Consider the following 21,429-nt stretch of genomic DNA (forward strand, 5'->3'; position numbering starts at 1 on the left):
CAGCCGATGACTCATGGGAGCCCGAAGCGAACCTGACTGGGACGGCTGACGAAGTGTTCGGCAGAATATAAGAACAGGAAGGACTTGAGCTAAGTCGTCAGCAGCTCTACCCAGTCGCTACATTCCCACTCGCACCAACATGTCTTCCACCCTCCCGTTCCTCGACCAGTTCAACGCCCCCTCGACCGAAGGCGGGAAAAGGCTCTCAATCTACACCCCTAAGCACACCCACGTCGGTGACAGCACCTTGCTGACGCTTCTCCTCAGTAATCCCACCGACGTCTTCAACAAGCTCAAAGCCCACAACCCCGAGGCAACCAATGCCACCGACCGCGCTGCACTAGAAGCGTATCTCTCTGCCCGTCGCGACTACGACGAGGCTGTCAAGGCAGCCGACGAGGCCATCGACCACCACAAGCGGCTCCTACGCCAACAGGACGACCGCGTCCTCACCGAGCTCATCCGGCTCGACAATCTGAAAGTTGCCCATCGCTTTCAACCGCTCCTACCGCGCAACATCCGGGCGCGCCACAACAAATTCATCCCACGCGCCATCCCCAATGCGTACCTACCCCTACCCGCACCCCTACCGACGTCTGCCTTCAGGCGCCCCCCGATCCCATCCCCTTTCCTCCAAGCAATGCCGCGGAGCACTACCATCCCGGCTGACTGGCAACCCAACCCTGGTTGGACCCCGAAGGGAAGCTGCAGGCGATGCGGATCGTCTCGACACTGGGTACGGGACTGTCCAGACGTACGATGCGCAGGATGCGGAAAAGAAGCCCCTGGACACCTGGAGCGAGAGTGCGGAACCAGGCCGATGAAGCGACACGTATCCGCACCACCTGAAGAACCTGCGCGACGCATGGGGGTGGTCATCAACAATGTGTTCCTCGAAGGAATCATCAATGAGGCGAAGGAGAGGAAGGAGAGAGAAAGGCAGACAAAAGCAATACCCATCCCTCCACCGCGTAGCGCTAACCCCGAACCCCCGGCCAGTCCCGTTGCGGGACCCTCGCGCCCCCGCCCCGACACACCTGTCGTCTTTCGCAAAGTCGATCCCGACTGGACACCCGACTCTACTCAATGGACGTGGGACAGCTCCTGGCCGCATCAGAAGCACCTCTCTGGCGAAGAATGGATGAACGTGGGGAGAAACGCGTGCAAGGAATGGTTCGACGAAGAAGAGGACGACGGCGTAGATTGGGAGTTGTATGGAGATGGCGAGCAGTAAGTAGTCGAATGGGACTTCGACTCTGGTAGGGGGGTAATGAAACATTTATCTTTCCGTTCTATTCCTTGTATTACTAGCGCCCATACTGGCGCCTGTCTCAGCGCTCACCCGCAGGTTGAACATTATGTAGCTTACATAATGGGGTCCGTGCGCACTTCGTGCCTGGTATCGTACCACTACATTTCTTTCTTTACTAACACGACCACATAGACACAATGGTCCGTGCGCAGTCGGTACTTGTATAAGTAGTTGTACCATTAGTCGGCCGAACTCTAAGTTCGACCTGGTTATTCATTCAAGTCTCTGCTCCTCTTCGCTTGGGGTAGTGGTCATTCTTGACCTCCTCGCTCGATCTTCAGGACGACGCACTGTCCATAAGTCCTCGCTCGTCGTCTACGAGTCAGGCATCGATATAGGAGTATAGACCGTTGTATCACTAACGATCATTCCTACTGTGCGTGCTTTCTCTCCCAACTCTATGCCTAGACCATCAGACCCTCAGCACATTGCGAATATGTACCGGCTCACAGTTTACACACATGTGGCATACCCTGGTATTTGCTGGTCTGATCCAAGTTCAAGCAAAATGTAAGACCTTTGTGTGCGAATGATGTGGCAAGCCGAATTCATGATCTCCTGCACTCCAGTGTATACGAACACTTTTGTTGCCACATATGCACTATATCCTCGTGTCTCAGGCTAACTCACAGTGCGTTGATGCATGTGTACAGCATGTCAGAACGTGCGGAAATTCAAGCTACAGTCAAGGAAGCAAGAGATATAGAACTTGCCAGGCGGATTACTGTGAACCGCCCGCATAATCAATCTTCTGTGAGGTCCTTCGATCTATCATGCAGAGGATTCCGTTGATGCAAAGTACTGAAGCGCGTCGAGCTCTACCATCAGGATGACAAGCTTATCGGTGAGGACATGTCCATAGGTGCGATCCCTGCCACCATTCCGGCCGTCTCATCTGGCGGGTAGTGCAGCGAGGTAAATACCTAGGCAATTGGGAGTCTACATATCTGATTGAGTTGAATAACACAAACAGTGTTGAAAAAGACAGTGAATGAGCAGACACGGGGTATAAAATCGTGGGCGTTGCTGTGAGGTTCGGTGCTAGCAAAGGACCGTCTCAGCACTTCTTCCTATATGATCTGCTGGTGTGTGTAAATGTAAATGGGATGCTCGTAATGCAGATGCTCATTCCGCTTCGACTGCGGTCTATACATTCCGTCAGCTGAGAGCTTGTATAACGCAAAACGCAAATTTGAACAATGAGACTACCTTCTACTGTCAGGACAATGACAGCGAAGGGTGGCAATCCAACTTCCCTCCGGGGTGTAATCGTCCTCATGGGCCACGATGATCGCATGCTCGGCATCTCCATGTTCCAGCAGTTGCACTGTTAGGACAAGATCCACCGCACTTGAGAAAGGTAGTAATTTGATGCTTAATGTAGGTCGTACATGACACTGCTTGGATTATGCTCCACAGACGATGCATCATCTTTGCGATCAGACAATGTGAGGAAGCCGCCAAGCGGAATGAAAGTGGACGAGCTATAGAGACACTGTGATTCGCGACGGTCAACTGGAAGAGGCACCTATAAGTCGTAAGACAAAGACACGTTGACATGCATCACTGCCACCGGGACAGCGCACATGTGCATTGATAATACCTTCCCATACACTGAATGGAACCAAGTTGGTATGCATGGAATAATGCATGAGGTCTCGTCTCGCATAATGAATAAGATTTCTCGTGGGATTAACCTACATTTGGGTTTATTTACGCTAATTATGTATTGTAACATCAGTATAACGTAGGTAGACTATCCCTATCGGGACCCTGGACCATTTACCGTAACTCTGGCCCAAAATACGGCTAGGACTCCGGATGAATGTAGCCAGACATGTCTCCTCATAATGCATAGGCAAATCAGAGTAGCGACCTGCTGCTTTGTGAGAAGGTAGACCGTAGTTTTAAGAACTAAGCATTGGTACATATTGAGAGGCCATTAACAAGCACCAAGGATCATCGCCTCGGTACGACGGCAAGGACAAGTATGGACGTTCGCCGTATATCGCTGTGATGGTGGCCGCTCGTTACAAGCAAAGACGTCCAGGAACGTCACAAAGCACGCCAATAAATCCAATATAGATTCGGCGGGTCGTTTCAGGGACACAGAACGTAGAAGAACGTTCTCTCACAACGCCGACTCAGTCCCCACGAATGGAGGAACGGATGACGGAGTGAATTCCCGTTGACTCCTGCTAAAGATCAGACCGCTTCTAGATTTTCTCAAGAAATTCGGATCCGGAGTAAAGAGAATACCGCCGTAGATCGAGCAGAGATGATGCGATGACCGCTGCATCATCTGAACGGCATCGGCACGCTTGGACATCAGAAGCTGAGCTGCATATGCATGACACAGCATCATAACACGAGGAAGGGGCGTGAAAAGGTCTATCAGTAGATGCTGGGTCCCACCTCAGGTTACATACCCGCAACCTGCTCCCACGCATCAAGCCGCGCTGCATCTGCAAGGCGAGCCATCAACAGCGTTATACCTGAGCGACAACCAGTGGCCGTCAATGACTGGTCTTCCGACCGTCCATGCGCCGCTGACAACTCCCTCGCCGTCCATGACGCTGGCAAGTACAGCTTCTTCTCCCTCATCAATGGCGCCCGTATCTTCCAGGTACTTCGGTGTGCCGGGAAACGTACGTGAGCTTTCTACACCCCTGCATGGTGAGTTTCCATTTGAAGTGGTCTGCGGTCTGAGTTAATCCCATATCTGCTAGAAACCTACGACAACGAGCATGGGCCAATGGCCATCTTCTCGCCCATGCCGCCGTCTCCTTCGCCAATCGCTGGGCCATCTACCCAGCCGTATACCATTCATAAAGGACGGCTCATCGCATCAAGCCGTCGCGTCGCGGCGGCTTGCGCACCAACTTCCGGCTCGGGTACGCACTACGTACCCAGCCTTAGCCCTTCTGGCCTCCCTACTGGAGGGCAGAAAAAAGCTTACACCGGATACGAAGGATACGTACCGAACGCCGCTACCAACGGCAACACGGACGTATTCTTCGACAACAACAACATCGATTACTGCGAGAAGGCTATCGGCAAGCATGTCGCCGACAACGGTGATGAGCTTGCTGACGCAGTCCGACCTGCAGTCAAGCGGCCTCGCGTCTCCCCTTCTACTGGCTTGTCTTCGGCTCGCACACGAACCCAAACGCAACCTCGGCGAAAGGGCGTGCGGTCAAAACCCCCTGCGCCTCTACTGCCCGACCCTCGTGAGCAGTACGCACAGCAGGAAAGCCGCAAGAGGAAAAATAAGGACGACAACGACGACATCACGACAATCTCCATCAAGCCTTCCAAGAAAGCCCGGCAGGCTGTTACACAAAGCCAGCAGCTAGAAGGCGGTGGCTCTAAGAGGAGCAACACCAACAAGAATCTGTTCTGTCCGTTCGGCTGTAGAAAGGAGGCATTCCACAGCAAATACGAACTGAACAGGCACCTCGTAGAAAGCTGCATGCCCAATCCCGGTCGCAAAGAATCCCAGCTGCCATGTCCACTCTGCGGCAAGAAGCTCAAACGGGCTTGGACCCTCAAGAGGCACTTGACCACACGAACCGGGGAATGCAAGGCGAAAGAAGAAGAAAGGAGGATTCTGGCTTCCGCTGCGCAAAGATAGAGAAAGTGCTGTAATTGGGCGGCTCTTCGGATCCACGCACCAGTCTCAGTGCGTACCATTTCCCTCCTATCGTCAATGTTCTTCATACCTATCGCCTGTGTTTTCATTCCTTAGATTTCGCGGCTTCGTGCCTTCCTTGGATACCCCGTCGCGCGCGCATCGTATACCCAACTATCTAGATACCCAGACATCCGGATACCCCGATACCCTAGATGTCCAGATACCCGAGCGCCGCGGCGTTTCTTCAGGAAGTTTCGTAGCATCGTCATGTCTTGTTTTTTACCCTATATTGATTGAAGAGGTCTGTCAGCGTGTCGTCTCTCTGTAGTTCTATACTGGAATCAAGTATCGTTCGCGTAAATGACTAAGAGTGCGACGTTGCCCACAATGCATTTGGATCGATCTTAGCAAGAATGTGGGACACGAGCCACGCGCATAAGTATGAAGGACGAAGTACATCGTCAAAACATGACAATCGGAGTACCATGTCGATACAACACTGGCCATGCGAAGACAGATCGTTCGATTATTACACGATCCGCTCAGCTTGTCGTTACAGCATTCGCCCAATATGCTTGCATTGGCACAATAGACACGAGAACGCCGCCGTCGACAGAGGGCGCACATAGCCATTATAACAAAGTATTGGTTCGCGTGATTCTCGACGCATAGATGATATGTATCGTGAATGTGCGCCTTGCGAAGGCATATGACTAACGTGATAGTGCAGACTCTGTACAGCGTGTTCCAGCGGCATCTGACGGTTACTTCAGAATGCCTGTACATGTATAGTCGGGGACGGCATGACGCGCCGATAATTGTAGATGATTGCAGGCATGGACCGTCAACGCACTGATCGTATCGTGTACGATTCTGAAGACAATGGCGATGCAAGGTCTATCTAATGCCTGTCCGGAAAGCCGAGACTCCGAGAACACAACATGAGACCTGCGCGGCCAATTTAATAGTAACGATGGGAATTCGTGAACGTACCTGACAGGTAGTCTCGGTTGACAATTGAGACAATAATGGAACGGAAGATCCTGCGAGTCTGCAGCGACGTCAAGCTGGATTCGATCTTCGAATTGTACGGCTATAGGGCCCAAGCGTCGCGCAAAGATCCGAGACTAAAAAGCACCTGGAGTTTAACGAGTACTGATTCACTGGCATCGTCCTTGTAGAATAAAATGAGAGGTCGTGACAAGGATCGGCGAGAAAACACAGAGGACAACGGTGGACGCAAGGACGGGTATAAAGTTTGCAAGATGCCAGTCGCATCCACGTGGATCTCGGCTCACCCCGGTGGCACCTGGCCCTGTGGCTAGCCGTTTTGCCTACCTTTGTACTTACCATATATTCCTAAGTCCACCGCTTAGAAATCCCGTTATCTACCATTCAACGGTGTGTGTGTTCTACACGTCACAAATAATATTTTGCTTCCATGAAGATCATGATTCATTGCAGCCCAACTTGCACGCGAACTGACTGTGGGCTATCGATGCTGAGGAACCCGACTCGGGTGTTGCGACCGTGATCAGTTAAGTAGGGCCGAAGCAGTTGAATGCCAATGCACTTCAATCTCTTTCGCGCCGGCGCGTTCTCGTCTCATGAATTAGCCGCCTAGAAAACGGTATCGCTGATAATGACCATTCGCATTCACGAAATTGCCGCTTCATACACCGGAAACTATATAGGCTGCACGTCAGTTCTAGCAATACAATACGATCAGTCATGACAGGGGACTGACGCATTCCAAGGGTTGCATAAAGACATCGCTATACTCGACAATCTGCAAGTCTCGTATGCGTCTGACCGGATCCGACCTCTCTCCGGACGTCTTCGACACTCGAATGGACCCGACAGACGTCATGGGGCGTCATAGCGTTGCGTCTCTACTCTGGCCGAACTCCGCAGATACCGTGCAAGTCGCGGATGCACTGGCCATTCACGGGGACTTGGACTGCTAAGTTGACGGAACATAATCTTCTGGTCAAAATCGATGTGTCGAAACGTTGCCATGAATGTCCTAGATGAAGTCCCTTACATTGCGAAGACCGCTCAACCACGCAACCTAACACACGGACATGTCAAGGGTCGAATCTGCCGCTGTGCTCATGGGAACTGATCTTGAAGTTGAGTATGAAGCTTCCTACGACATCACGCTGTGACAAGGAACAATAACATGATATATCCAGCACATGTATATATCACATGCATCAAAGCCACGCACGAAGAACAGAACGGAGAATATCCAAGACGACAGCACGACAGAGCGAGAGTAGTTTGATTCAAGTTCCGCAGATGTAAAAGCACCACATACGCGAGCCGAAGGACAAACAACACCTGCAATCATCACCCACCTGTCTTAGACAGGGCGCGCATACCGCCCAGTGAGATTTAATGTTGACACGTCTTCCCAGCGAGCACACGGGATCAGACAGTGATATAGATGGCTGCAAGCGACGTACCTACCCGATCCCTGCGACATGTCCAAAAGCCGGAGAATGACATCTCCCTCAATTAGTACTGAGTCTTCGGGATCATGGCCGAGGGACTGTAATCGTCTGGAGCCTGAAGGGGCGGGGGCGGCGGAAGACTCAGTTCTATACCTCGCCCGAAGATGACTGTACAAGCCAGTTTGCGCGTTGGAAACTTCGTATCATTGATTCTGTCGTACATAGTCACAGTGGTAGTAGTCGACGAAGGGGTGCCATGGCAGGACCCAACATTATTCCTGAATATTCCCGAAGTGGTATGTCAGGAATAGACTGTAAGCGCGCACCAGTTTCTGCGCTAAACTCATCTCAGACGCTCATGGCCTCTCCCGAAAGTGCAACAATCACGCTGCGTACTGAATGCGAGTGGATGGATGAGTGTGCATGCGTGCTGTGGAAGATTTACAGGCTGTTCTAGCTTAGTGAGTGCATCTTTCATCAAACGCAACCGCTTTCTCAATCTCAAGGGATACTGACTAGTTCAACTCGCCTCCAGACTTTGACACCTTTGTTCATGAGACAAGTCCTGCTCATTAACCTTACGACCCTTTCTCCTGGCCGGCCCTTCCGCTGTGCTGCTTGTCGTTATCAACAAATATGATCCGCGGTTCTTCGAGGATCGTCAGACGTGCAATACTCGCCCAGTGCGTTCGTGGACGTACAGAATGAAAGCAGCGTCATCAGAACAAGGTCGTGGCAACAGTCTTCCCAAATGCGATCAAGATTTACAGCCACCGATCTGCGTCGACGACGATGACCCGGTGGGATGGGAAGAGTGGTACTTTCAGTACGCCAAGCATCCCTTGTTTAGCGAACGCGAAGCGTATTCCCTGTGTGCTCCCTTGCAAGGAACTGGCGTCCCCCGCTGGCTTGGCTCGGGAAGATCCTCGCTCATGGATCACGGTCCGCGCGCAATCACACCTCGCGCTTTCTTCCTGGAGTACATCGCTGATCCTGTCAGTTTGGGTGGTCTAACGGATGCTCAACTGTTCGCTCCTCCTCTCGTACGGCCACTTATAGAGGGCGCGAGCGCATTCGCGACGTCGAGAATCGCCCATCAGGAAACATACTCTCCAGCTTCGCTACTCGCCCTACTAGGGCGGTCATCGTTGACCATGGGAGCTGCGGTGTACGCGACGACAAGTCCGACGAAGAGAGGACGGAGATTGTGGAGTGTTGGCGAAACGTCAAATGGGTGAAGCGACTACTTCGACGGGCACTAGGCGCGAATGATTTGGACACGTATTTGGCAACAAAATTGCAGGTATGATACCTCGTTGTGTATCGGTTTTCTCTTATCAAAGCTGATGGCTTTTGGGGCAGAACGACGACGTGTGATTAGCCTTGCTCTCGTAAACATGGGGTCTTCGCCTGTACTTAGATTGGCCGAATCCGTCAACACATTCGAACACGCAGCTTGGCCTCGACCTCCGCAAATGTCACATTTCGCGATGTCATTATGCAGTGTCCTACTCATAAGGCAGGACTGATGTCTTCCACCTTTACTCCCCATCCCTCTCGCGGGAACCCCGGTGCCGCGCCCTGGGTCCCGTCCCACCCTCGAGCCATCATTGCCACCGCGTATAACAACCCACCGGATCCTGGGAAGTATGGCGTCGGCACCTGAGCACCTCCCAGTGGCATTCCTACGTCGTCGAACTGGTAATACGGGTCGAGGAGCCAGTCAATCGCCTTGTCCGCATCGCCGAGCCGTGCCGCTGACATTGCCAGTATCGGGAAATCCCAGCTATGGAAGGCCTCTTTCAACAAGGTCAAGGCGAGCGCGGATTGCACTTACCCCCACAAATTGGTGATGTTCCATGTTGTCCGCACCCTCTCTGCAGTTGCCTTCGCGATCTCGAGGCTTACGTTGGAGGTTTGCGGGAGCCAGCCGTACAAGCCCACCAGCGCTGGGTGGCTATTGGTGTACTCTGTCGTTGTCCAGAAGTCACTCTCGATCCCCTCGTACACGGCGTACAGCCCGTCCTCGATCGGCAAAGGCGCCAAGTTCTCTTTCACCTCACCCCACGCAACCGGCACCTCCTCGCCGAGGCGCTCCATCCATGCCTGTGCCAGGTCTAGCCCTAGCCGCCAATATGCCAACTCAAACGCGGGGTTTCGCGTCACGTTCGGGCTGGTGTCCTCGCTAACCACGTACATCGGAGGTCCGAGGTCATGCACACCCGTGCTCGTATTGTACCGCGCATAATTCGCCATCCAGTCAGCAGTTTCGTATACGACGTCCTGCCAGCGCTCCAGCGTTTCGCGCGATTGCGTCGCACGGTATTCGTATTCGGCGAAGACAAGCGGGTGAGGCTGCTGCCAGATGAGCAGTTCGTTGATCTCGCCAGGCGCCGAGCGGCCGGTGGGATCCGTCATCTTGGACCATCGTGCACCGTGTTTGTAGCCCTCCTGGCTTTGTGCGCGCTCTATAGACGTAGGAAGGAAGCGGGAATAGACGTTGACGGAACGGCCAAGAAGATCCCAGTTGTTCCATAACGCCCAGTGGCAGTTGTGCCAGAAGAACATCTCCATATGGAACTTCCCGTACTATCTCGTGCGCTTGGTTAGCATTGACCTCACACTCATCTAACAACGTTGCTCACCCATCCGTCATCCACAAGGCCTGACTACCGAGCTGAGTGAGCTGTCTTCCATGGCGATTCGCAAAGCAGTTGCAACGCACCTCCTGAGGTGGTGTGAAGCCGGCCTCATTCACTCGCATCAAGTAGCGCGACAGAATGATCCTCCTCTGCAATTCCTCTGCACGAGGGTCCGTTGACCCGGAGACCACGTCAACGAATCCGCTGCTGGACCAGTAACTCTTCCAGTTTGATATTGACTCTAGCGCCATCTCTGCCACGGAAGGTACCCCCTCCGAATTGCTGGGCGAATATCCGACAGTGATCGAGAAAGACGAAGAAGGCTCCACAGGCACCAGTCTGTACCTATGCGTTGTTGGCGAGACGCGCGAAATTGTGAAGTTATCGCCTCCGCCCAAGGTCGTGTAGAACGAGGCGGCACTCATCGTATGGCTGATCTGCCAAAGCACATTCTCTCCCAAGCCAGGACCCGCTGTCAGTGCCGTCGTGTGGCTATTGGTGTCATTCCAATACCCAACATAAGGCGCTTGAAACTTCTGCGAACCGTCGTTCCAAGGGAAGTCTAAGAACAAACAGAGTCGACCGTCTTGCACGAGGGTCGAGTGGATAGCTATCCCGACTGTGCTGCTGTTCTGCGCTGTGTACGTCTTCACAGTAACGTTGTGCCCATCGACAGCAAACGTGCTGGTGATCGTCCCGGACCAAAGGTCAAGCTCTTGGCGAGCGTCACTGAGGTCTGCTTCTGTGATATTCTGCACGTTGCCGACTCCATCTATGAATAGCAGACCTATCCGGCCCAGGTTGACACGGTTTGGGTTCGCAATTAGCCACTGCTGTGGCGCCGCAGGGCCGCCGAACTCGTATTGAACCCCATCCCAGACGACACCCCGATATGTCAAAATGTCCTCCTGCGTTATACCCGCCGGTAGACTGTCGTTTTTCCAGCCCCAGTCGGACATGATTGCCCACGGTTGAAAGGTTTGCAGTCCGGAGATGTCCGCGCCGAAGGCAAAAAAGCCATTACCAACCTGCATGGGCGTCGTGGAACTCGACGCATTCCGCACGGGGTTGTAGCGGGAGACGACTGCATGGCGCGGTATCGCGGACGCCAGGGCGATCAACACGAGTGTCAGAATCGTAGTCGCACGTATGAGAACCGATGGGCCCATGTTGGATCCTATTGGAGTACGGCGCCCGCAGTGAAGTCAGCATACTCCAGAGCTCATGGTATCCTATATGTACGCATTGTGCTGTATTCGCGTCCCACCGTTTCGCCGAATTGCCAACAGATGACCCTCCACACGGTCCGGCCATATTCACGAGTTGACATGTGATCGAGGCTTCATGACCCTTGAGTTGGCACAGCCTTGATTCGTGTTCCAGCAGTCTAGCAAACATTTCGATCGCCAAAGCATTCGACATTAATCGCTGCGCAATTGACGGGTCTGTCCGTGGTGGACGCACTGTTATAATCATCCATAAGCCCAGGCGAACACAACTACTGCGACTCCTCAAGCTAACTCCTTCAAGCGCTCCGGAGTCACGTCAGTCGACCTCCAGACATGCTCGAAGGCCTTCACATTCTCGGTGACGATGCTGAGCTTCTGCAGTATCATCGTCCCGCAATCGGGACCCAACGGGACGCGAAGCCAATCTCTCTTCCCACCCTGACCTTCGACCAAGCTCTTCGCTAAACCAGTACCTGCCACCAGCTCATACAGCCTCTGAGCTAACTTGGCGACATCACCGACGTGACCTTGCTCCACAGCCCTCTCATGCATCTTCTGGTCGGCACCGTACCCTTGGGAGGGATCAGTGTAGACGGTTGATCTCTTGAGATCCGATATAGAGGCGGTCGTCTGCAAAAAGCTTGTCGGGAAATAGCCAGGCTGTACGATAAGGACACGGATGCCGAATGGAGCGACTTCCTGACTGAGAGACTCTGAGAAGGCTTCCAGTGCCGATTTCGACGCGCAGTAAGCTCCCCAGGAAGGAAAGCTGACGAAGCCACCGACCGACGACACGTTCAGGATGTGGCCTGTTCGTCGGGCGCGGAAAGAAGGCAGTAACGCCTGAATGAGGGCTAGTGCGCCGAAGACATTGGTCTGGAATTGCGCGCGAGCTTCACCTAGACTATGAACCAGGTCAAAATCATCGCTGTCAAGTTACCTATGCATGACTTACTCTAATTCTTCTACGGGTGATAGTCCACCGTACCCCGCGTTGTTCACCAACACATCGATATATCCGTGCACCTTGAGTGCCTCTTCTCCCGCTTTGAGTATATCGCTGTCTGATGTGCCGAGATCCAGCACGAGGGGATGAGCTCCCGCCGCCTTGAGGCTCTCGGGGAACTTAGCGAGGGACCGGACGGTAGCGATGACCTGTACAGAAGGTATGCTTCGATCGTCACCCCTATGTGATACCACAACCACTAACCTTGTCTCCTTGGGAGAGAACGTATTCGGCAAGCGTGAGCCCTATACCAGAGCTCGCGCCTGTGATGAGCCAAACTCTAGCGGCCATAATCTCGAACTGTGTAGAATGCAAGATGTGCGCAGGAGAGATTCACGTCCGACGTTATCAAACTATAGTCGGTCATCTCTTATATTCTTGCCTAGACGTGCATTAGTCGACAGAGATGATTCATTCAACTTCTTTTCGAAGCAAGGAAGCATTTCCACTCAGGCGGTCGATCCTCATTGTGAGAGTACAAGGAAATTCTTGACTAATCTCGACCCGTCAGCGAAGACACAGAATCTGAGCCTGGCACGTTGCATGACAAAGCTTGAACCGTCAGTATGTTTACGATCCGGAGGTCTTACACGCTCATATTTGCCGCCTCGGCGGATTACGAACGCCGAAGGTTCACGGACTTCCATTCTACGGGGTCATAAGAGAGTGCGATAGACCCAACTATAAGCTAAAGATACAGTAGTGTTGCTACAGATAAGAGGCTCCAACCGAAAGCTAATGTAACATCTTCGTACCCAGCTGCTGGCAATCACGCTCGATAGAGTACATCTCGAAATCCAGATCCTGATCGGACGATACCGGAGTCTCGATGTCCGTTGACGGCGCATATATCTGCGGTCGCGACAAAGGGGCATTGGAGGACATCAGGGAGAATGATAGCATGTCGACGCTATTACGCGCGGAGAACCCCTTGAGATTCAACACAAGCCTGGATCCAGCGATGTTAACCATCGCCAATGCGAAACTACGCGTATTGATTCAGTGGACACACTTCGACACAAGGAAGGTATACGCACTACCGCGCTAGACCAATCAAAGAGGGACCCGCGAGAGCCCAAACGCTGGCAATATCGGCATGATCAGTACATAAAAAACAACAGAAGAGGTATTTGGCTTACAGAAGAGAGAAAAGAGAGCAAACTAGGTTTACAATACGGGAGGTCAGTAACATCCAACACCAACGAACAACATAGGACCACTGACTTGTCACAGCAACGAAGTACAGCATTCCTATTACACAGTGAAGTCAGCTGTGGAAGCATTCGAAGGTAGAATGTCCAATTACCATCACGGTACAATAGCAGAGACAGGGTACTGAAAGATCGGCGTTTTTCTTGACGTAGCATAGCTATCACAGTCAGCGCAAAAAGGAGTGTCTCGAAGACAACGCTAGAATCGAACACAGGTCAGTCCAGATACGGCGGGCCATGAAGCGTCTTGATACACACCTTGGTAACCAAGCGGTCCACAAATAATCTGGTATCTGTATGATTTGTTGGTCACCTCGCTAGCCCAGACTCGATGGATACGCACCTTGGAAACGCATTCGTGATGCAGTGGTCGCAGGTCAGCTGGCACGTTCGTTCAGTACAGCTACGCGCGACCAGAGATAACAAAAATAGCTCACAGATAATGGGTATCAGCGATGCGGTGATGATGCCAGTCGATGTCGACACGTAGAGCACCAGCGCAATCCAGAGAAGGCGTCGGATCCACGCTTCGCCGCAATGTAGGGCGTAGAGCCGCCATGCAACGGTAGCTGGCGGCCGTGATTACCACGAGAGCGTGCCGAGCCGATGGGAATGGCTTACCATGAATAGACATGAAGGAAGCTATAGTGAGATAGCTTTGGATGACGGTCCACACCTTGCAGAACTGAATTTGATGAGGCGGGAATCACGTTGAATTGCGATATGCACCTTACCGTAATCGAGGTGGGGCCGCTGCTGAGACCCATGGTTTCTGTTGCCAATGATAATCAGAATCGGGGTGACTGTTGCACTCAGACTGGACACACCGTAGATATCAATACTGAGCACAAGGGGGCTGCGTTATGTTCAGTACTTAGCATTTGTCCGCATCACGTGTGGTCTCACATCAAGTATCGGTTCTGAGACGTGGTCAGCCCATTCACGACCGAGAGGATAAATGAAGTACGACAACATACCACTAGGAAGATAACCGAAACGATGCCCTTGCGCGTCTTCCAAATGTAGTTGACCTTGAACGACTTAAGCTGGACAACCAGAGAAGCCCAGAGGTAACCGATCATACCTCGTCACCGAACTGTACGGGATACTGTCAATAAGTGGTACAACTGAAACAAGCGACGCACATACAGTGAGGATATGGTCATACACGAGGAGCGTGAACCCAGCAACTGTACCACGCAAGAGCCTTTCGGTCAGATGAGCACATCGCATATAGATGGCACTTACGGGTCATAGCACTTCAGGTCGGTCAGCACAATTTGACTCGGCCTGCACACAGTGAACGACTCACTTGACAGCAGCTCCATGGGCTGCGAGAATCTCCAGAGACGACATTGCCAATGCCGTTCGTTGCCCGGGCCAGATGGCAGCGAAGGAGGAAGTTCCATGCCAGCGCTCCGAGCGCCCTTTTGTCCTTATACATACGCCAGCTTATCGACTGCAAACTGCCGAAATGAAGGGGCAGCAGCCCCGAGCGCTCCAAGAAGTCGACTAATCCGCAAGCATATGCATTATCAACTCCGCGGTCATCCGCACGGTTTGACCGGTAGGACGAGGCGCCGATTCTGGCGTCCGCATCGCATTTACCACCTTGCGTCGTCTAGATGTGAGATCCGCCAACAGAAAGGTGGTCAGACAGCCGCAGGGCAGTGGACTCGATATTGCGATGCCACCGCCACGGAAACACAGATGCGCAGACTAGCGCCAACGTGGTGGTTGGTGCCCCTTTTGGAAAGGTCTAACAGCATGGTGGAGAACCCATCCGGTGGAAAAACCGTCCAGGCACATAGTTTGATGGGAGCACGAAAGCAAAGGCCACGGAGACAAAAAAACGCTGGCTAGGTTATCACGCGCGGAACTGTGTAAGACCGTAGAGATCCTGACCGAAATGCGATAAGTAGGGCCCTTTTCGCAGTGATGGGAACCAGGGCACGCATGGAACGTCGAAAATCAGGCCATGAGGAGGGGATCGACAGGCACAAATACATGCAGAGCATGTGGATGGGTGTTGCTTCCGGTTTGGGAGGAAAGAATCAATTAATCTTGTGGTACAGCTAGTAACCAGCCCTCATCTCGGATGGAGATCGTTGGTGGGAGTCACACTCCGTGGAGGTCCGGCGTGATGCGTTTGAACGTCAAGCATGGAGATACGTACTAATGATTCTCATAACAACCTAAACTCCGAATCTTGGGGTAGTGTACGCACCCGACTCGGCCGCGTGTAGTTTCGCTAGTAGAGTCAATAAACGCAGAGTAGAATTGTGGCTCAGAATTTGCGAGTACACAGTATTTACTGGACAAGTAATATCACGCATGATTGCTAGCTCGCCTGAAGTAGAGAATAAAACGATTAAGCAGTCGGTGGACTGAGAGAACAAACGAGGCGGATGAGATGGCCAAAGCGGCGGGCCGGCAATGGCCGGAAGTCGCTGAGAGCCAGTGTGAGCCCAGGGCACAGAGCGCTACCGCATGGCACTGACGGCGGGAGCCCCGGAGTCGCATTCTCGTCCTTTACCCTCAGTATGGACGTCGGCAGACGCGGCGGGAACCATGCAAGAAGCACTCGAGGCCCTTGATACTTACAAAAAGAAGGACTTGACCAAAGGTAAGCCGGTTGGCCCCCCAAAGCGCGCGGGCAATGAGTTCAACGCATGTACAGTCGTCGTGAGGTTCAAGGCAGTGGGCAATGCGCCTATTATGAAGCAGAACTTCTACAAGATCTCCGCGTCGAACAGATTTCAGGCGGTCATTCAGTTCTTGAGGAAGGAGCTTGGCTGGAAAGCTGGGGACCCGCTGGTGAGTCCGCACCGTAATAGCGCCTCAACCAGCAGTTGACCCATTACCAGTTCACCTACATCAATCTTGCCTTCTCGCCAGCCCCGGACGATACTGTCGCGAACCTGTTCAAGGTCTGTCTGTTACACGACACGCTGAGTTGAACGATTACCGATTCTCAGACGCGCAGTCGTTCTCGACCGACGGGCATCTCATCGTAAACTATAGGTGAGTATCTCCTAATTTCGGGCATTGTCAGCAACGAATGAACCCTTTTCATGTAGTACTACGGCTGCATGGGGCTGAAATATACCATTAATTCTATTGTACCCATCTCTGCGTGCTGCAACCGACGCTCCTCTCGTTCAAGTGGGGTAATTGCTATACAGGCCTAGTCGAGATAGTTATACAAGCAGGCACCGCGCACAGCTTACTGCTGTCCTTGCTGGCTGGACAAAATCCAGTCACCACCGGCGCTCGTCGTCCAGGAAGATTTACAGCGCAGCAATACCTTCGCAGGCTTCCCCCTCTGTATGTTCGTTTCCTTCTTCGCGAACCATTTCTTCTTCAGAGCCTGCGCTGCATCCACCGTGTCCGCATCATCGTCCTCGGCAGAGGTCACCTAGAACTACATGTCGTCGAGATATTTGCCGACCTCCTCATTGCGCGTCCCCCTATCCGGAGGTAGACGATGGGCGTCTCCCCGTCAGAGTACCTGCACAGGACGTCCAGTGCGTCTGCTCATACTCAGAAAGTGTGCAATCCCGTGGAGAGGTCGACTTGCGCACCGTTAGCTATTCCCTCGTCAAGGATCTACAAGATAGCTAAGTTAATTTGTCTGCCGTTCTCATGTATAGGCGCCGGTGACATGGCGAGTGCCGGATCCTCTGTGACAGCTTGTTTCTGGGCAAGCGACTCCAGAGAAGAGGGTGTACATGCCTTCCGATAGCTTCTCTTTGCCGCTGCTATCGTAAGCCGGTTCGGACAATGGGTAGAACAACGTGATAGAAGCGCAGGAGAACCGTGGATTTGCCCGGACCACGTCTAGAGAAGCGTTGGCTGTGGGTCTGCTTCGACGATGATTCTGCTCCTTGGTCGTGTGCCAGGCAACCCAAATGATTCCCTCACAGTAGAGCTGGAGCATTCACTTCGAATTCTGGCGCTGCAGAAGCACTCATCACTCGTCTTGGCTGAGTGTGGCTTACAGAGTCGAGAACAGCGATGTGCATACGCCTGATGCTGTTATTGTCAAGCAGGCATCCCCGGTTCACACTGTACAAGATGTGGCGCTCATGCTAGACACAATTCTATCGAAAGTACTGGCATCTCATGATATATTGTGAGTAGATATTCCACCAGGTATGTATAGGTGTATATTGACTGATCTTATCACCTTCAATACAGGTATTTTTACTTTGCATGGGTAATCTCATTGCTATTTCCTTGCCTATCCAACAGTCATGAAGGCCACCCAACGGTGTGCCCCATTCGTTCCTCCGACATGTATCCGAACTTGAGCAAATGATATACGCAATCTCGGTGCCTGCCGATCCACCAGCATTCCGGTATTGACGTCGGGGCGGGCCGTAGGAAAGGTGAGGCGGGATTATTTCTCACTCTCACTCCTAGCACCCTATTTCACGTGCTTCATCCCCGACAGTGAGGAACACAGCAGGACTCATACACGAGTTTACTTAATGCCCTTGATGCTTTTCAGGAGGAACACTCGATAAAAAGTACAATTCTCGTCTTGCAGAACGTGTCGGTAGCGCCGGCGAGCGTGCAGTCGCTTTGACGTTCGAGGCAGTCGGGGAATGCGCCGATCATGAAACAGAACTCCTACAGGATTAGTGCGTCGAGTAGGTTTCAAGCGGTCATCCATTTCTTGAAGGAGCTGGCCTGGAGACCTGGCGATCTACTTGCACTTGTGAGCCTGTACCGCGGTTCCGCTACATGAGCATCCGGCTTACAGCCTCCAGTCCGCCTACATCAATACGACATGCTCTCCAGCTTTTGATGCCACTGTCGTGAATCGTTTCAAGGCTGTCGCGCAGAAGAGCGTCCTCAGCCTGTCGGGCGCTAATGTATCTAATTTTGCAGTCCAAACCTGGCGGCCATCTCATACTGAACTATAGGTACATCTGTGCCAGGTCTTCATCATGCAGAATATTAGGTAACCAAGGTCGTCCATATTCATCTCGTTTAGTTGTGATTCCCGCTTCGCGTAGCAGAATCCCATCATGACTAGGATTTATATTCGTCGGGCAGTAGTACAACTGTTTGACGTGTGGCACGTACTGTATAACAGGGCAGCAACAAGCAAGCGCAAACTCAGTTCTGGAATGCGAACTACGACTAGGAACCGTGACATACAGAACACTGTACCTACGTACCTGTCGAGCTCGAAGCTAGAACCGATCGGCGCCCTGCAGTAAAGCTCAAGGATTGGAAAGTGCAACACACCATTGAAGCTGGCCAACGATGAGTTATGAAGCTCTCCGCCACGAGTCCGAGTCGGCGGGATTGCTGCGCCTCCTAGGCCCGAAAAGATTCTCTGGCAAGCTCGTGCCGCTCGTAGCTTGACTGAACGTCTGACTGCGTTCACGACTACGCCAGCTGGTGCTGGTTTGGGATGCGGATTGAGATGTGGATCGGTCGATGGTACTGGAGATGGGGTGTAGCGGTCGAGAGCGATGGTGCCATTCACGGAAACGGAAGGGTGCGTTCGAAGCCGTAGCGAGCCAATCTACATCGGCTTGGGTTACGATCGCTGCTGCACCGTTACCATCATCGTCGGGTGATTGGTTTGGGATACCAGCACTTTCTGCGAACGGACATCAGGAATTGGTGTACGTACATTGTACGTATTGCAGCACGTACCGCCGTGTTCCTCAATGAGTATCTTCGCGAAGTCTACTCGGATGGCATCGTACTGCATGTTCCACAGAGGTTCGAACAGCTCTAGTACGAAGCGATGCTGCGTGTCGAAAACAGTATCAGCCGACTCTCCAGACAGGAGTGGCAGATCCTCGGACTTTCTATCGCAATGCCAGATGCCGTCTTCGTCAATATACCATTCAGCGGATACCACAACCAAGTACCGGAGGGCGCTGTGCAATCTCGCGGTGAACCATTCTACCTCCTCTGGAGTGGCACGGAAGCCTCTGCAGATGAGATAGCACGACGTCCGGACTGCATGTAGCCTGCCTGTCTTGTGAGCTGTGACCGTCTTGAAGCACTGTCGCAGCATGCCGATTAAGTCCACTATCCAGAGAAATAGTTTCGTGGAAATTGACACAACGGCGGTTCCGTCCGCAGCGATGTTGGAAATGATTATGAGAGTCTGGGAAAGGACCATTTGCATCCGTTGCCACCACGGCTTTTGTCTTTGTAAGACTAGATAGGCGCCGGCGATGACGAGGTCGTAAGGTTCGTGGTGGTCATCGGGCAAATGTATCTGCACGGGAACGCCGGACTCCATGGACGCTGTCGCGAGTCTGATGAGGTCGTCATAGCAGACTCGAAAGTTGGCGAGAAATGCGGAATCAATCTGCAAAGGAATACCCGCTTCTTCGACAGGCAGAGTGACCCCCACTCCGTACACGTCTCGATTGTGCTGGAGTAACCACTGCGAGAACCCGCCCGGAGCACAACCAAGGTCGAGGAACCGCCGTACGTGCCCGCTTCCGAAGCAGTTGGCGTTGGCGTGATCAAGAAACGCAAATGCTCGCCAAAACGCGACGAGATGAACGCGTGAGGGGACGGTATTCGAATCAAGAGCGCGCAGGTGGATGTCACGGCGTTCGTCAAAGCGCTGGTCGACCGCAGCGTGATGCCGGTAAAGGCTCTTGAGGAGCAAGAGGCGACGGTACGGGAGGGACTGATCCCAGAGACGGATTTCGAATGGGTTGAGGTTCACGACGGCGTTATGCTGCAGTGCGACTGAATGATTGATAACGAATTCATCGGCCTCTGCGATAGAGGCTACGGTGGGTGTTCGAAGCTGCGCCATGGGGAAATCGAAGGCGGGCGACAGTTACGAGACAGGATACGTTCATGGCGACTTTTCTTTCATATAGCTAGAGGCTAGACTTGGTAGGCGTGTGCCTCGTGCAAACCTAATACATGAGTACATGAGGCACAGGTAGAGGACATACTGGTATCAACAGGCTTCGCGAACCCTGTATCAATCAGATATGAACGACTGCGCACACGATCTCGCGATATGGTAAGTAGTGGTCTGAAAACATAGAGCCATAAGCAACCTGGATATTTACTTCAGTAGGAGACCAAATGATAGAGTTCGTGGAAACATACTGCAGGCAAGGGAACCGCGGCCAAGTAAATCCAGCATAGCTGTTGTGAGACGCACCAGACGATACGAGCGACATAAGTCCAGCTGGCGGGCATTCACAAAACACTTTTAAACATTATGGTGCAGAGCACCCTAGCATTCATGCGGGTCAAGGCATATGATGCTCCGGTTGATTGCCAATCTTGAAGGGCAACGAAGATCTCCATGGATGATGAGTGCACAGTGAGATGGAAATCACTCTGAGACAAAAATGTGAGATATTGACCTGAGATTTGAAAAGGATTTGGCGGACGTCTGACTAATGGACAGTAATAACGATAAACGCCTTTCAAAAAACTTACACACAGGCTATGGTGGAGAATCAAATGGTAGCCACTCAAGCTTTGTGAGGCTGAGAAACGTTGACGGGTCGCGATGCGTTTTGAGCATTGGGGACTATGCGATGGAGCGGTGAAGTCTCTGCGAGGGCTGGTCGAGATTTTGCGCTGCTACAGTGCTCTGTCGTAACTTCTCCCCACTTTTGCTGCAGACTACAATCTGCGAGGGAAAGTCTATCATTATTGGCATTACTGAAAGCGACTCCTTACAAATGCAGTCAACTAGAGAACTTACCGACCAAAAATATTTGTCTAGTTGGATTGGAGTGCGATGCAAGCTTGCCTGCAGCCTTGTGGTGAGTCGTCATATGTGCCGCGAAGAGTCACAGACTTGAACTTGTATGCAGCTCAGATCAATATTGCACGAACAATCCTCCAGTCACAAGTTATCAGTGCATCCTCATTGACATCGCCACTCAAACGGCTGCGTTCGTGGTATGTACTGAAACCA

The 21,429-nt window shown here is 52.5% G+C and overlaps 8 protein-coding genes across 8 annotated transcripts; 3 read left to right on the forward strand and 5 right to left on the reverse strand.

Annotated features, from left to right (window-relative positions):
• Positions 1 to 3,186: 3,186 nt before the first annotated feature.
• On the reverse strand, positions 3,187 to 3,727 carry POSPLADRAFT_1039948 (hypothetical protein). Its single transcript, XM_024477628.1, has one exon. The coding sequence runs from the start codon at positions 3,675 to 3,677 to the stop codon at positions 3,444 to 3,446; it is 234 nt and encodes a 77-aa protein (XP_024338932.1). The 5' UTR covers positions 3,678 to 3,727; the 3' UTR covers positions 3,187 to 3,443.
• POSPLADRAFT_1143769 (hypothetical protein) lies at positions 3,724 to 4,946 on the forward strand (the record flags this gene model as incomplete). Its single annotated transcript, XM_024485609.1, has 2 exons — positions 3,724 to 3,988; positions 4,042 to 4,946. Coding segments are annotated over 2 exons (1,170 nt in total), but the record flags the coding sequence as incomplete, so codon positions are not given.
• A 3,160-nt stretch (positions 4,947 to 8,106) lies between these two features.
• Positions 8,107 to 8,779, forward strand: POSPLADRAFT_1056730 (hypothetical protein; the record flags this gene model as incomplete). The annotated part of the gene is made up of 3 exons (XM_024480826.1): positions 8,107 to 8,381; positions 8,462 to 8,705; positions 8,765 to 8,779. 3 exons carry the CDS (start codon positions 8,107 to 8,109, stop codon positions 8,777 to 8,779), a joined length of 534 nt encoding a protein of 177 aa, XP_024338934.1.
• A 135-nt stretch (positions 8,780 to 8,914) lies between these two features.
• Positions 8,915 to 11,078, reverse strand: POSPLADRAFT_1142659 (hypothetical protein; the record flags this gene model as incomplete). The annotated part of the gene is made up of 5 exons (XM_024485454.1): positions 8,915 to 9,188; positions 9,240 to 9,868; positions 10,039 to 10,071; positions 10,128 to 10,831; positions 10,964 to 11,078. The coding sequence occupies 5 exons, from the start codon at positions 11,076 to 11,078 to the stop codon at positions 8,915 to 8,917; spliced, it is 1,755 nt and encodes a 584-aa protein (XP_024338935.1).
• A 477-nt stretch (positions 11,079 to 11,555) lies between these two features.
• Positions 11,556 to 12,570, reverse strand: POSPLADRAFT_1142399 (hypothetical protein; the record flags this gene model as incomplete). The annotated part of the gene is made up of 3 exons (XM_024485417.1): positions 11,556 to 12,177; positions 12,229 to 12,428; positions 12,484 to 12,570. The coding sequence occupies 3 exons, from the start codon at positions 12,568 to 12,570 to the stop codon at positions 11,556 to 11,558; spliced, it is 909 nt and encodes a 302-aa protein (XP_024338936.1).
• A 359-nt stretch (positions 12,571 to 12,929) lies between these two features.
• On the reverse strand, positions 12,930 to 14,874 carry POSPLADRAFT_1039949 (hypothetical protein). The gene is made up of 17 exons (XM_024477629.1): positions 14,803 to 14,874; positions 14,739 to 14,749; positions 14,640 to 14,680; positions 14,575 to 14,586; positions 14,468 to 14,521; positions 14,397 to 14,410; positions 14,318 to 14,346; positions 14,225 to 14,262; positions 14,112 to 14,175; positions 13,928 to 14,059; positions 13,834 to 13,871; positions 13,749 to 13,783; positions 13,586 to 13,689; positions 13,504 to 13,530; positions 13,419 to 13,440; positions 13,317 to 13,361; positions 12,930 to 13,264 (listed from the first exon to the last, which is right to left on the reverse strand). Exons 1-17 carry the CDS (start codon positions 14,844 to 14,846, stop codon positions 13,015 to 13,017), a joined length of 960 nt encoding a protein of 319 aa, XP_024338937.1. The 5' UTR covers positions 14,847 to 14,874; the 3' UTR covers positions 12,930 to 13,014.
• A 1,106-nt stretch (positions 14,875 to 15,980) lies between these two features.
• POSPLADRAFT_1142343 (hypothetical protein) lies at positions 15,981 to 16,592 on the forward strand (the record flags this gene model as incomplete). Its single annotated transcript, XM_024485408.1, has 5 exons — positions 15,981 to 16,116; positions 16,171 to 16,307; positions 16,358 to 16,420; positions 16,477 to 16,514; positions 16,571 to 16,592. 5 exons carry the CDS (start codon positions 15,981 to 15,983, stop codon positions 16,590 to 16,592), a joined length of 396 nt encoding a protein of 131 aa, XP_024338938.1.
• Positions 16,593 to 19,047: 2,455 nt separating this feature from the next.
• POSPLADRAFT_1046557 (hypothetical protein) lies at positions 19,048 to 20,298 on the reverse strand (the record flags this gene model as incomplete). Its single annotated transcript, XM_024479067.1, has 2 exons — positions 19,048 to 19,110; positions 19,144 to 20,298. The coding sequence occupies 2 exons, from the start codon at positions 20,296 to 20,298 to the stop codon at positions 19,048 to 19,050; spliced, it is 1,218 nt and encodes a 405-aa protein (XP_024338939.1).
• Positions 20,299 to 21,429: the final 1,131 nt, after the last annotated feature.

This window comes from Postia placenta, assembly GCF_002117355.1.
Source record: "Postia placenta MAD-698-R-SB12 unplaced genomic scaffold POSPLAscaffold_7, whole genome shotgun sequence".
Classification (NCBI taxonomy): domain Eukaryota; kingdom Fungi; phylum Basidiomycota; class Agaricomycetes; order Polyporales; family Adustoporiaceae; genus Rhodonia; species Rhodonia placenta.

Excerpts from the sequence above, each read along its gene's own strand:
- POSPLADRAFT_1039948 (XM_024477628.1), bottom strand. The coding sequence starts at position 3,677 with ATGATGCTGTGTCATGCATATGCAGCTCAGCTTCTGATGTCCAAGCGT.
- POSPLADRAFT_1039949 (XM_024477629.1), bottom strand. The coding sequence starts at position 14,846 with ATGTCGTCTCTGGAGATTCTCGCAGCCCATGGAGCTGCTGTCAA. Across the intron at positions 13,784-13,833 it reads ATCACGAATGCGTTTCCAAG|ATACCAGATTATTTGTGGAC; the intron begins GTGCGTATCCAT and ends CAAATCATACAG. Across the intron at positions 13,690-13,748 it reads TGGACCGCTTGGTTACCAAG|CGTTGTCTTCGAGACACTCC; the intron begins GTGTGTATCAAG and ends GTTCGATTCTAG.